This window comes from Oncorhynchus keta, chromosome 5 (genome assembly GCF_023373465.1).
Source record: "Oncorhynchus keta strain PuntledgeMale-10-30-2019 chromosome 5, Oket_V2, whole genome shotgun sequence".
NCBI classification, from domain to species: Eukaryota; Metazoa; Chordata; class Actinopteri; order Salmoniformes; family Salmonidae; genus Oncorhynchus; species Oncorhynchus keta.
This window is the reverse complement of record NC_068425.1, coordinates 26,045,545-26,059,579: the sequence shown is the minus strand read 5'-3', so window position 1 is coordinate 26,059,579 and position 14,035 is coordinate 26,045,545. Positions and strand designations below refer to the sequence as shown.

Sequence of the window (14,035 nt, the reverse complement as noted above, 5' to 3'; positions counted from 1 at the left end):
CATTGTGTCGTATTGAATATCTTCATTCATCTCACACTTTACTACATTCCATAACATGGCAAAAAAGCCAATGTCAAATGGAGTCTTTCGGTAATAATCAGGATCTAAAAGCCAATGTCAAATGGAGTCTTTCGGTAATAATCAGGATCTAAAGCCAATGTCAAATGGAGTCTTTCGGTAATAATCAGGATCTAAAGCCAATGTCAAATGGAGTCTTCCGGTAATAATCAGGATCTAAAAGCCAATGTCAAATGGAGTCTTTCGGTAATAATCAGGATCTAAAGCCAATGTCAAATGGAGTCTTTCGGTAATAATCAGGATCTAATTTCTTCTATCAATAAAGTCAAGAGGCAATCAAAAAAATCTCTAAAGATCTTACAAAATGTTTTCCACACACACCGTGCAAACATTTCACTACGCCATTACCTATGTGTCTTGAGGCTGGATATGTGCCTTGGATGTACAGCTTCCACTCTCTTTGAATGGTGCCGTCAGAACCCCTCCTCATCACCAGGTGGCGCTGTTCCACACAGCCACTTTGACCGGGCAGATCTTCAGCGGGCCGGGGTTGTTGCCGTTGATGTTGGCTCCAGGGCAGAAGAAGGGGAACATCCTCTCAGTGAAGAAATCATTGAAGGTGTAGATAGACGCCATATTAACAGGGTTGGAGAAGTTCACCTCCCCCAGACTCGTAATCCAGCTGCACCCTGACCCTCTTCAGCTCCTGTCAGTTTGAGAGGGGTGCGTGGCCGGGTCACGGCCATATACTCACCCTCACAGTGGGAGATCATCCACAAGCCACCCTCAGGGCAGCCTGAGATCCGGCCCTTCCTGTTAATGGACTCCTTGACCACACCCAGCATCCAGTCGCCCTTGTCCCCCACCTCTACCTCCCAGGCGTGGCAGCCGGTGGTGAAGCCCTCAGAGCCCAGGACGAACACGAAGTGGTCAAAACGCTCTGGGTTGTCTGGGAGCACCTGCACATGACCACTGTTGGTCACACTGGTCAGGTCCTTGTTCAGAGAGAGCCAGGAGTAGGCAGTGTTAGGATCCAGAGTCACAGGAGCTGGGAGATGGAGAAAAGGGCTTTAGTGATGGAAACAGTTTTAGAAAATATTTACAAGTTGTGGATCTAGTAATAAATGAATTAGCGTACATCTATACGAGTTGGTAGAAGTTCACTAGAACGTTAGTTAATGCAGTTATAGCTAGCTAGACACCCAACAAGCCAAAGACTGGAGCATAAACAGACTACTGTAGTCTTGCTATACATACTGTACTCCACCAGCCCCACCATCTTCTCCCAGACCTTGTACTTGAGGGAGCTGACATGCTTCGCCACGTTGATCATAGCACCGGAGATCTCCTCTGGACCCTTCTGAGTATCACAGCTCTACAACAATATAACAGCCACTTAGTTCTAGTTGGAGTTTGGTACATTACATTATAAAGGGTATTAGGTACTCAAGTCAAAACACTTACCTCTTCTTTGTGTTTCTGTAGTTCTGAAAATGGAACAAGACACATGTTTTGTAATTGTTTGTACTGTTAATACTGCTGGTTTATAAAAGTTCCTATTCTTCTTACCTGGAGGAAAAGAGCATCACTGGAGGCTATGTCATTATCAATAGCGATGATGGCATGAGAGAGGGTGAGGATGTCTGCCGTGATGCCCTCTGTCTTCTTCCTCATCAGATGTCTCTTCTGCTCATCTTCCTCCAGTAGAATAGCTATCCTGGATTCCTCCTCATTCTGAAGGAACTGCCTGAGCTGCTCAAACGCCTCTGATGTGATTCTCTGTCTGCTGGGTCTGGCTCTGGCCAAACAGGGAAAACGGGTCATAGGAGAGATACAATCTTGTATATAACTCTAGAACAGAGACACAAAGTGCAGATATTTGTCAAAACACTGTTTTGGTAGGCAAGCCATTGACAACAAAGTCTCTTACAACCTAGACATGTCTGATTTCCGTGATAAATTCAATCAATTTAAAATAACTTTAATATCCCACAAGGGGAAATTGCTTGGTCAAACACCAGGCACTTTTACTGCTTGCTCAAATACAAGGCACAAAACATATTGACTGCTTTGTCCACATGAGGATATACTGTACACAAGTTATAAGACCATATTTTCAAGGGTTTGTTTTTTCAAAGGCATTCCTCCAACTGTTTACAGACTAACAGTGTGTGAGCTAAACATCAGTCAGTGTTGTGTTGTGATCTGCTGATGTCCTACGGTTTCAGACACCCTGTTTGTTGATACCTTGATGTGCACAGTTGTGTCATCACACTCCTGCTTGGCTTCATAGAGGCCACGGAGGCTCTTCTTCAGAGGGATCAATTCTTTCTTCATTTCTTCCTGAGGGAGGGAGCGGAGGGGGAGGGGGAGAACGTTTTTAGAGATACCACTGTAAAGTGTGTAAGAGCGTCTGGAAGTTTAGCTCAAGCAAATCTAGCCAGGTAAACACGAACGTCAACGGCAGAGCCAAAGCTCATCGGAGGTCATAGGCTGCTGTTTAACCGTAATCAGGATATTTTGGTGATATTTTTTTGGGTGACACCATATTCTATGGTTTTTGGAGTACCGTCTGCAACTGCAGATGTTTACAATAGTTTATTCTGAATCGAGAATTAAAAAGTATCGCCAGGTAAGGGTTAGGTGAAACATTGCTGCCAGTGCTTTGCACTAGCATATGGTGTAACTGTGTAAGGAAGCATTCACATATCACCTTACAATGTGTAGTTTTTTAAGTGTTTTTATCCAACTAGCAGATACAGTATCAATGGCTCTGGCTCCCTTTCGAAATGTCACTGTTGTGAAATGTGGCACATCAATAACAATCATGTTTTCACAATAGTTATGTTTGATTGCTGACTGTACTGCTTCAAGTTTTATACTGGTGCTAAAACAAGCTGGATTAAGAATACATTTTCAAGGTAATATGGTCAATATAAAGTAGTATATCTGAATAAAAACTGAAATTAAAAGATTGACAGAATACAATATTTGCAACTCCATAAAAACTGAATGATATGAGACAAGCCATTCTAACCTTGAGCTCCTGGGCCCCCTCCTCCAGTGGGATCACACAGTGGCCCTGGTGCCTCTTAGACGTGTGACACACACAGCAGAGCACCTCGGCATCGTCCTGGCAGAACAGCTTCAGCACCTCCCCGTGTGTGTGGCACTTTGCCTCAGACTTCACTGGGACGCCCCTTCTGTCTGGCCCCCCGCCCACCTCGCCCTGGCTCCTCTGCTCCCTGAAGAAGGTATCGGCCACATTCTTCAGAGCCAGGCTCACTGTGGGCTCCGTCAGGGAACACTTCCTGCGGCACACTGGACACTCGCGCCTCGCCTTCTTCTGGTTCCAGAACTGCTGCAGGCAGGCCCGGCAGAAGCTGTGGGTGCACTTGAGCACCACAGGGTCCCTATAGATCTCGCAGCACACAGAGCAGGTTAGCTCATCCTCCAGCATGGAGCCCGAGTGAGAGGACACGGCCCTGGGCCGCAGAGCCATGACCACCTTGGGGCTCTGTAAGAACGAAGGTTTCCCAGGCTGGGAGGAAGCCCGTGGGCGCAGCGCCATGACTGGCTCCTGCACTGTAGCTAGAGACTACTGTGGTGTATTCCCTTTTCAGTGGAGGAAATATCTTTCAGCAGTGCTGTAGCATCTACTCTTTCCTGAGGAAAGCGCTCTGCCAGCTCTCTCACATCCAGGAACAGACACTGGACTGACAGCTAAGGACACACAACATAGTAAATGAGGGACATGAGATCACATCTTATAGGTGACCTGGACTTGTAGAACAGGTCCTGCTCCGCCCCCCAAGGGAAAAATGTCTTTAAAAGCCAAATCACGTCCCCTGGCCTCCTACATACTGTACCTGCCCACAACAGGATTCTAAGAAACTAGTCATTAGTTATTATGCCGAGCCCAACTGACTTCCCAGTCAGAGTCAGTCTGCCTGTTTCTGAGAAACAAGTGTCATGTGTGGTAGAGCCTGGAGCAACAGGTGCTGCGGTGGGAGTAGGGTTAGGAGGCCTCCACGACTGGCCACAAACTAGTTGAATCAACTTTGTTCCAACGTAATTTGTCAGTGTAATGTGACGTGGAATCTACATGGAAAATACATTGGATTTGAAAAAAGTCAAAGTAAACTGTTGTTTTGAGGGTGACATTTCAACCACAGGATTGCGTCACCATTGTAACAAATGTTTAACAGACAAATCTGCCCACAGATGTCAATTCATCATCTATTCCACGTTGGTTCACTGTAATTTCATTGAAATGACATTGAAACAACGTTGAGTCAACCAGTGTGTGCCCAGTGCGTTGTATAAAATATGTTGAATTTGTACCTTTGAAATGAAGTCAGATGCAGTGGCTGCCAATCCATCAGTGTTAGGGGTGGTGCCCCCCCCCCCCCACTTGTAATAGTTCAACAACAGAAATCACACACACACAGTACCAGTCAAAAGTTGACACACCTACTCATTCTAGGGTTTTTATTTATTTTACTAGGCAAGTCAGTTAGGAACAAATTCTTATTTACAATGACGACCTACCCCAGCCAAACCCAGAATACGCTGGGTCAATTGTGTGCCACCCTATGGGACTCCCAACCACAGCCGGATGAAATACAGCCTGGATTGAAACTAGGGACTATAGTGATGCCCTCTTGCACTGAGATGCACTCGGGAGCAGCAGTAATAATAGTGAAGACATCAAAATTACAGTTGAAGTCGGAAGTTTACGTACACTTAGGTTGGAGTCATTAAAACTAGTTTTTCAACCACTCCACAAATTTCTTGTTAACAAACTATAGTTTTGGCAAGTCGGTTAGGACATCTACTTTTGTGCATGACAAGTCATTTTTTCCAACAATTGTTTACAGACAGATTATTTCACTGTATCACAATTCCTGTGGGTCAGAAGTTTACATACACTAAGTTGACTGTGCCTTTAAACAGCTTGGAAAATTCCAGAAAATGATGTCATGGCTTCAGAAGCTTCTGATTGACTCAAATTATGTCAATTAGCCTATTGGAGGTGTACCTGTGGATATATTTCAAGGCCTACCTTCAAACTCATTGCCTCTTTGCTTGACATCATGGGAAAAATCAAAATCAGCCAAGACCTCAGAAAACAAATTGTAGACCTGCACAAGTCCAGTTAATCCTTGGGAGAAATGTTCAAATGCTTGAAAGTACCACATTCATCTGTACAAACAATAGTACGCAAGTATAAACACCATGGGAACACGCAGTCATCATACCGCTCAGGAAAGAGATGTGTTCTGTCTCTTCGAGATGAACGTACTTTGGTGCGAAAAGTGCAAATCAATCCCAGAACAACAGCAAAAGACCTTGTGAAGATGCTGGAGGAAACAGGTACAAAGTATCTATATCCGAAGTAAAACGAGTCCTATATCGACATAACCTGAAGGCCGCTCAGCAAGGAAGAAGCCACTGCTCCAAAACCGCCACAAAAAGCCAGACTACTGCACATGGGGACAAAGATCAAACTTTTGGAGAAATGTCATCTGGTCTGATGAAACAAAAATAGAACTGTTTGGCCATAATGACCATCGTTATGTTTGGAGGAAAAAGGGGAGGCTTGCAAGCCGAAGAACACCATCCCAACCGTGAAGCACGGGGTGGCAGCATCATGTTGTGGGGGTGCTTTGCTGCAGGAGGACTGGTGCACTTCACAAAATAGTTGCATCATGAGGTAGGAAAATTATGTGGATATATTGAAGCAACATCTCAAGACATCAGCCAGGAAGTTAAAGCTTGGTCGCAAATGGGTCTTCCAAATGGACAATGACCCCAAGCATACTTCCAAAGTTGTGGCAAAAAATGGCTTAAGGACAACAAAGTCAAGGTATTAGAATGGCCATCACAAAGCCCTGACCTCAATCCCATAGAAAATGTGTGGGCAGAACTGAAAAAAACGTGTGCGAGCAAGGAGGCCTACAAACCTGACTCAGTTACACCAGCTCTGTCAGAAGGAATGGGACAAAATTCACCCAACTTATGGGAAGTTCGGAAGGCTAATTGAAACGTTTGACCCTAGTTAAACAATTTAAAGGCAATGCTACCAAAAACTAATTGAGTGTATGTAAACTTCTGACCCACTGGGAATGTGATGAAAGAAATAAAAGCTTAAATAAATCCCTCTTCTATTATTCTGACATTTCACATTAAGGTAAAGTGGTGATCCCAACTGACCTAAGACAATTTCTGCCTTGACAGATTTGCAAGCTCTTGGCATTCTCTCTACCAGCTTCATGAGGTAGTCACCTGGAATGCATTTCAATTAACAGGTGTGTCTTTGTGGAATTTCTTTCCTTCTTAATGTCATAAGGTGAATGCACCAATTTGTAAGTCGCTCTGGATAAGAGCGTCTGCTAAATGACTTAAATGTAATGTAAATGTTAATGCATTTGAGCCAATCAGTTGTGTTGTGACAAGGTAGGGGTGGTATACAGAATATTTGGTAAAAGACCAAGTCCATATTATGACAAGAACAGCTCAAAAAAGCTAAGAGAAATGACAGACCTTCATGAACGTCAGTCAATCCTAAATAGTTCAAGATCTTTTAAAGTTTTTTTTAAAGTGCAGTCACAAAAACCATAAAGCGCTGTGACGAAACTAGATCTCATGAGGACCGCCACAGGAAAGGAAGACCCAGAGTTAACTGCACCTCAGATTGCAGCCCAAATAAATGCTTCAGAGTTAAAGTAACATCTCAACATCAACTGTTTTTTATTTCACCTTTATTTAACCAGGTAGGCTAGTTGAGAACAAGTTCTCAATTACAACTGCGACACAAACAGAGTTAGACATGGAATAAACAAACACAGTCAATAATACAATAGAGAAAGTCTATATACAGTGTGCAAATGAGGCAGGATAAGGGAGGCAATAAATAGGCCAGAGTGGCAAAATGATTACAGTATGGCAAATTAAAACACTGGGGTGATAGATGTGCAGAAGATGAGTGAGCAAGTAGCGGTACTGGGGTGCAAAGGAGCAAAATAAATAACAATATGGTGATGAGGTAGTTGGATGGGTTATTTACAGATTGGCTATGTACAGGTGCAGTGATCTGTGAGCTGCTCTGATAGCTGGTGCTTAAAGCTAGTGAGGGAGATATGAGTCTCCAGCTTCAATGATTTTGCAGTTTGTTCCAGTCATTGGCAGCAGAGGACTGGAAGGAAAGGTGGCCGAAGGAGGAATTGGCTTTGGGGGTGACCAGTGAAATATACCTGCTGGAGCGCTATGGTGACCAGTGAGCTGAGATAAGGTGGGGCTTTACCTAGCAAAGACTTAGATGACCTGGAGCCAGTGGGTTTGGCAACAGATATGAAGTGAGGGCCAGCCAAAGAGAGCATACAGGTCACAGTGGTGGGTAGTATATGGGGCCTTGGTGACAAAACAGATGGCACTGTGATAGCAAATTGGATGCAGTCTGAGTAGAGTGTTGGAGGCTATTTTGTAAATGACATCGCCAAAGTCAAGGATCGGTAGGATAGTCAGTTTTACTAGGGTATGTTTGGCAGCATGAGTGAAGGATACTTTTTTGCGAAATAGGAAGCCGATTCTAGATTTAATTTTGGATTGGAGATGCTTAATGTGAGTCTGGAAGGAGAGTTTACAGTCTAACCAGACCCCTAGGTATTTGTAGTTGTCCACATATTATAAGTCAGAACCGTCCAGAGTAGCGATGCTGGACGGGTGAGTAGGTTTGGGCAGCGATCGGTTGAAGAGCATGCATTTAGTTTTGCTTGCATTTAAGAGCAGTTGGGGGCCACAGAAGGAGAGTTGTATGGCATTGAAGCTCGCCTGGAGGTTAGTTATCAGTGTCCAAAGAAGGGCCAGAAGTATACAGAATGGTGTCGTCTGCGTAGAGGTGGATCAGAGAATCACCAGCCGCAAGAGCGGCATCATTGATGTATACAGAGAAAAGAGTCGGCCCGAGGGTTGAACCCTGTGGCACCCCCATGGAGACAGCCAGAGGTCCGGACAACAGGCCCTCGGATTTGACACACTGAACTCTGTCAGAGAAGTAGTTGGTGAACCAGGCGAGGCAGTCATTGGATGGCGGTTATATCGTTTAGGACCTTGAGCGTGGCTGAGGAGCACCCATGACCAGCTTGGAAACCAGATTGCATAGCGGAGAAGGTACGGTGGGATTCGACATGGTCGGTGATCTGTTTGTTAACTTGGCTTTCGAAGACCTTAGACAGGCAGGGTAGGATAGATATAAGTCTGTAGCAGTTTGGGTCTAGAGTGTCTTCCCCTTTGAAGAGGGGGATGACTGCAGCAGCTTTCCAATCTTTGGGGATCTCAGATGATGCGAAAGAGAGGTTGAGCAAGCTAGTAATAGCTGTATGAATGGTCGAATTGCTGCAAAGAAACCACTATTAAAAGGACACTAATAAGAGACTTGCTTGGGCCAAGAAACATGAGCAATGGTCATTACACCACTGGAAATCTGTGAGTCCAAATTTGAGATGTTTGGTTCCAACCTCTGTCTTCGTGAAACGCAGAGTACGTGAACGGGTGATCGCCGCATGTGTGGTTCCCACCATGAAGCATGGAGGAGGTGTGATGGTGCTTTGCTGTTGACCCAGTCTGATTTATTTAGAATTCAAGGCACACTTAACCAGCATGGCTACCACAGCATTCTGCAGCAACACTCCATCATATCTGGTTTGCACTTAGTGGGATTATCATTTGTTTTTCAACAGGACAATGACCCAAAAACACACCTCCAAGCTGTGTAAGGGCTATTTGACCAAGGAGAGTGATGGAGTGCTGCATCAGATGACCTGGCATCCACAATCACCCGACTTCAACCCACTTGAGATGGTTTGGGATGAATTGGACCGCAGAGTGAAGAAAAAGCAGCCAACAAGTGCTCAGCATATGTGGGAACCCGTTCAAGACTATTGGAAAAGCATTCCTCATGAAGCTGGTTGAGACAATACTAAGGCAAAGGGTGACTACTTTGAAGAATCTCAAATATAAAATATATTTTGATTTGTTTGACACTTTTTTGGTTACTACATGATTCTATGTTTAATTTTGATGTCTTCACTATTATTCTACAATGTAGAAAATAAAGAAAACCCTTGTATGAGTAGGTATGTCCAAACTTTTGACTGGTACTGTAAATATATAAACTCAGCAAAAAAGGAAACGTTCTCACTGTCAACTATGTTTATTTACAGCAAACTTAAAGTGTGTAAATATTTGTACGAACATAACAATATTCAACAACTGAGACATGAACTGAACCTGTTCCCCAGACATGTGACTAACAGAAATTTAATAATATGTCCCTGAACAAAGGGGGGTCAAAATCAAAAGTAACAGTCAGTATCGAATGTGGCCACCAGCTGCATTAAGTACTGCAGTGCATCTCCTCCTCATGGACTGCACCAGAATTGCCTGTTCTTGCTGTGAGATGTTACCCCACTTCTACCAAGGCACCTGCAAGTTCCCAGACATTTCTGTGGGGAAATGGCCCGAGCCTTCACCCTCCGATCCAACAGGTCCCAGACATGCTCAACGGGATTGAGATCCGGGTTCTTCGCTGGCCATGGCAGAACACAGACATTCCTGTCTTACAGGAAATCACACACAGAACAAGCAATATCGCTGGTGTCATAGTCATGCTGGAGGGTCATATCAGCATGAGCCTGCAGGAAGGGTACCACATGAGGGAGGAGGATGTCCTCCCTGTAACGCACAGCGTTGATTGCCTGCAATGACAACAAGCTCAGTCTGACGCCTCAGACCATGACGACTCAGACCATGACAGATCCTCCACCTCCAAATCGATCCCGCGCCAGAGTACAGGCCTTGGTGTAACGCTCATTCCTTCGAGATTAAACGGGATTCCGACCATCACCCCTGGTGAGACAAACCGCGACTCGTCAGTGAAGAGCACTTTTTGCCAGTCCTGTCTGGTCAAGCGACAGTGGGTTTGTGCCCATGGCGACGTTGTTCCCAGTGATGTCTGGTGAGGACCTGCCTTACAACAGGCCTACAAGCCCTCCGTCCAGCCACTCTCAGCCTGTGCGGACAGTCTGAGCACTGATGGAGGATTGTGCAACTCGAGCAGTTGTTCCCATCCTGTACCTGTCCCTTGGAGGTGTGATGTTTGGCTGTACCAGTCCTGTGCAGGTGTTGTTACACGTGGTCTGCCACTGTGAGGACGATCAGCTGTCTGTCCTGTCTCCCTGTAGCGCTGTCTTAGGCGTCTCACAATACAGACATTGCAATTTATTGCCCTGGCCAAATCTGCAGTCCTCATGCCCCCCCCTTGCAGCATGCCTAAGGCATGTTCACACAGTTGAGCAGGGACCTTGGGCATCTTTCTTTTGGTGTTTTCCCCAGAGTCAGTAGAAGGCCTCTTTAGTGTCCTAAGTTTTCAAAACTGCGACCTTAATTGCCTACCGTCTGTAAGTTGTTAGTGTCTTAGCGACCGTTCCAGAGGTGCATGTTCATTCATTGTTTATGGTTCATTGAACAAGCATGGGAAACAGTGTTCAAACCCTTTACAATTAAGATCTGTGAAGTTCTTTGGCTTTTTACTAATTATCTCTGGGCTATTTGCTTGCCGCCCAGGGCTTGGATTGAATTGCCAGCTATTACATTGTTTGCTATTGTTGGGGGGACTTCAGCAATTTCATCACGATTTTCCCAGCACACAGTAAATGGACCTTCCTGGGGCGCCAGAAATCTTGCTTGTTTGTAGGTGACCTAATACTTATTTTCCACCATATTTTGCAAATAAATTCATTAAAATCCAACAATGTGATTTTCTGGATTTTTTTCCCTCATTTTGTCTGTCATAGTTGAAGTGTACCTATGATGAAAAATTACAGGCCTCTCATCTTTTTAAGTGGGAGAACTTGCACAATTGGTGGCTGACTAACTACTTTTTTGCCCCACTGTACATGCCAGCAAAGCCACTCCACAACACTGAACAACACATTAATTGCACTATAACGGTGACAAACAGTGCCCATAAACTGTTAGGGCCTACATAAAGCTGTCTCAACAGCAGAGCTTTCTTTTCAGCACCATGGAGTGAATCCTTACTACTGCTACACCTGGCTGTCATCTGAGCTTTGTCTGGCAGTGAAACAGATAAAAGCAGCCTCATTTATTGCCTTCAAAAAAAACATAGCGGTTATAGCTGACTTGCTTAAACAAATGTAGTTTATACTGACAATTGAGATGTACAAACTATTGCATAAGGGGACGACAAGTGGATAAGAGGCAAGCCATAATTTCAATTTAGACATTCATGAGCTAGGACGGACATAGTCCATATAACTATTTGTTCAGCACTTTTGAAATGTAAAGCGACAGAATTCAGGACATGGGCCATTTTTACAGTGTTCTCCTGTACACCAAGTCAGAACCATAGGATAAATAAAGGGGCCATATAAACAGACAATGAAAGCTCTTACAATATTCAATGATACATTTCTCTAAAACAGGTTATATGCTACATGTGCACCACCAAGGCAGAACAGTAGGGTAAATCTTCAACGTTATATCCACTATCAACAAAAAACACTATAGGCTGGGCAGCACCTCCGACTGGCGAGTTGATCTACAGCTATTAATTTGGTCTCCCATCCAGGGTTTTAACCAAACTCTGCTTTTCTATTTGCCACTGACTACTACCAATGTGCTATCATGCGAATGATTATTAAGAGACCTATTAATATCTACATATATGCACTGTTGCAACCTAAGTCATTCCAAAGCATACGTTTAACAAAGCAAATTAAATGTAACCATACTTTAAGTCATATATCATCAATGATACTATTTAGACATATATAGCATTTAAGTCAGCTATTGTTTCAATTCAACAGGGTTTAACTGAGCCCTGAATTCTGATTGACTGAAAGCCGTGGTATATCAGCCCGTATAAATTAACAGTTTGACAAAACATTTAGTTTTACTGCTCTAATTATGTTGGTAACCAGTTTATAATAGAAATAAGGCTCCTCTAGGGTTTGTGATATAGGCCACATATACCACGGCTAAGGGCTGTGTCCAGGCACTTTGCGTTGCGTTGTGCATAAGAACAACCGTTAGCCGTGGTATAGTGGCCATATACACGACACCCCCTCAGGCCTTATTTCTTAAATATAGTCCTCTACACACCACACCTCCTCAGGGGTTATTGCTTAAATAGACAATACATATTGGCCAAGGATTTTAAGCTGTGGTTGATTTCAAATGCAATCTTCAAAATAATCATTGATATTGGATTTAAGTCTCCATGTCAATCAAAAACCTAAGTTAAAAGATAGTATCAAATCAAACTTAATTCAAAATGCATTTAAAGTTTGATTAGATTTCCTCCTATTCTTTAACTTAGATTTGTGAATCCAACATATGCATTTTTTCTTTGAAAACAAACTGGAATTTGTTGACAAACAAACAATTCAATATTCCTTTTGCAATAAAGTAAATAGCCTATTAACTTGTCAACAAGTTAAGAAAATGATTTGTTGGATTCAAGTCTCTTGCATAGGCAAGATGCAACAGATGTTGTATATACTGTATTTTATACCATATGAGATGAGTAATGTAAGATTTGTAAACATTATTAAAGTGGCGCTATTTAAAGTGACTAGTGACTAGTGGCCAATGATTTTAGTCTGTATGTAGGCAGCAGCCTCTTTGTGTTAGTGATGGCTGTTTAACAGCCTGATGGCCTTGAGATTGAAAAACAGCTTCTATTGGTCCCAGCTTTGATGCACCTGTACTGACCTCACCTTCTGGATGGTAATGGGGAAAACAGGCAGTGGCTCAGCTAGTTGTTGTCCTTGATGATCTTTTTGGCCTTCCTGTGACGCTCGGGTGCTGTAGGTTTCCTGGAGGACAGGTAGTTTGCCCCCGGTGATGTGTTGTGTAGACCGCACCACCCTCTGGAGAGCCATGTGGTTGAGGGCGGTGTAGTTGCCGTACTCAGGCTGTGATACAGTCCGACAAAATGCCCTTAATTGCGCATCTGTAAAAGTTTGTGAGGGTTTTAGGTGACAAGCCACATTTCTTCAGCCTCCTTCACCACGGTCTGTGTGGGTGGACCATTTCAGTTTGTCCGTGATGTGTACACTGACACCTTCTCCACTACTGTCCAGTCGATGTGGATAGGGGGGTGCTCCCTCTGCTGTTTCCTGAAGTCCACGATCATCTCCTTCGTTTTGTTGATGTTAAGTTCAATCTTGGTTTCATCAGACCAGATAATATTGTTTCTCATGGTCAGAGTCCATTAGGTGTCTTTTAGCAAATTCCAAGCTGGCTGTCATGTGCCTTTTACTGAAGGAGTAGCTTCTGTCTGGCCACTCTACCATAAAGACCTGATTGGTGGAGTGCTTCAGAGATGGTTGTCCTTCTGAAAGGTTCTCCCATCTCCACAGAAGAACACTGGAGCTCATTCATAGTGACCATCAGGTTCTTGGTCACCTCCCTGACCAAGGCTCTTCTCCCCCAATTGCTCAGTTTGGTTGGGTGGCCAGCTCTAGGAAGATTCTTGGTGGTTCCAAACTTAAGAATGATGGAGGCCACTGTATCTTACAGTGCACCTTCAATGCTGAAGAAATGTTTTGGTACCCTATCTTGTGCCTCAACACAATCCTGTCTCAGCGTTCTACAGACAATTCCTTCAACCTCATGGCTTGGTTTTTGCTCTGACATGCACTGTTAATTGTAGGACATTATATCAACAGGTGTGTGCCTTTCAAATCATGTCCAATCAATTGAATTTACCACAGGTGGACTCCAATCAAGTTGTAGAAACTTCTAAAAGATGATCAATGGAAACAGGATGCACCTGACCTCAATTTCAGGTCTCATAGCAAGTGTATGAATACTTATGTAAATAGGGTATTTGTTTTGTATGTTTAATACATTTGCTAAAACCTGTGTTCGCTTTGTCATTATGGGGTATTGTGAGCAGATTGATGAGGAAAAAAATATAGCGCATAGA

The 14,035-nt window shown here is 43.8% G+C and overlaps 1 protein-coding gene and 1 pseudogene across 1 annotated transcript in view; both read right to left on the bottom strand.

Annotated features, from left to right (window-relative positions):
* Positions 1-409: 409 nt before the first annotated feature.
* Positions 410-3,799, bottom strand: LOC127930093 (E3 ubiquitin-protein ligase TRIM35-like; annotated as a pseudogene).
* A 3,018-nt stretch (positions 3,800-6,817) lies between these two features.
* Positions 6,818-14,035, bottom strand: part of LOC118384731 (cAMP-dependent protein kinase catalytic subunit alpha) — a 26,805-nt gene continuing 19,587 nt past the window's right edge. Inside the window, exon 9 of the mRNA XM_052520006.1 lies at positions 6,818-6,827. Within this exon, the coding sequence (XP_052375966.1) occupies positions 6,818-6,827 (10 nt within the window). The remainder of the gene's footprint in view (positions 6,828-14,035) is intronic.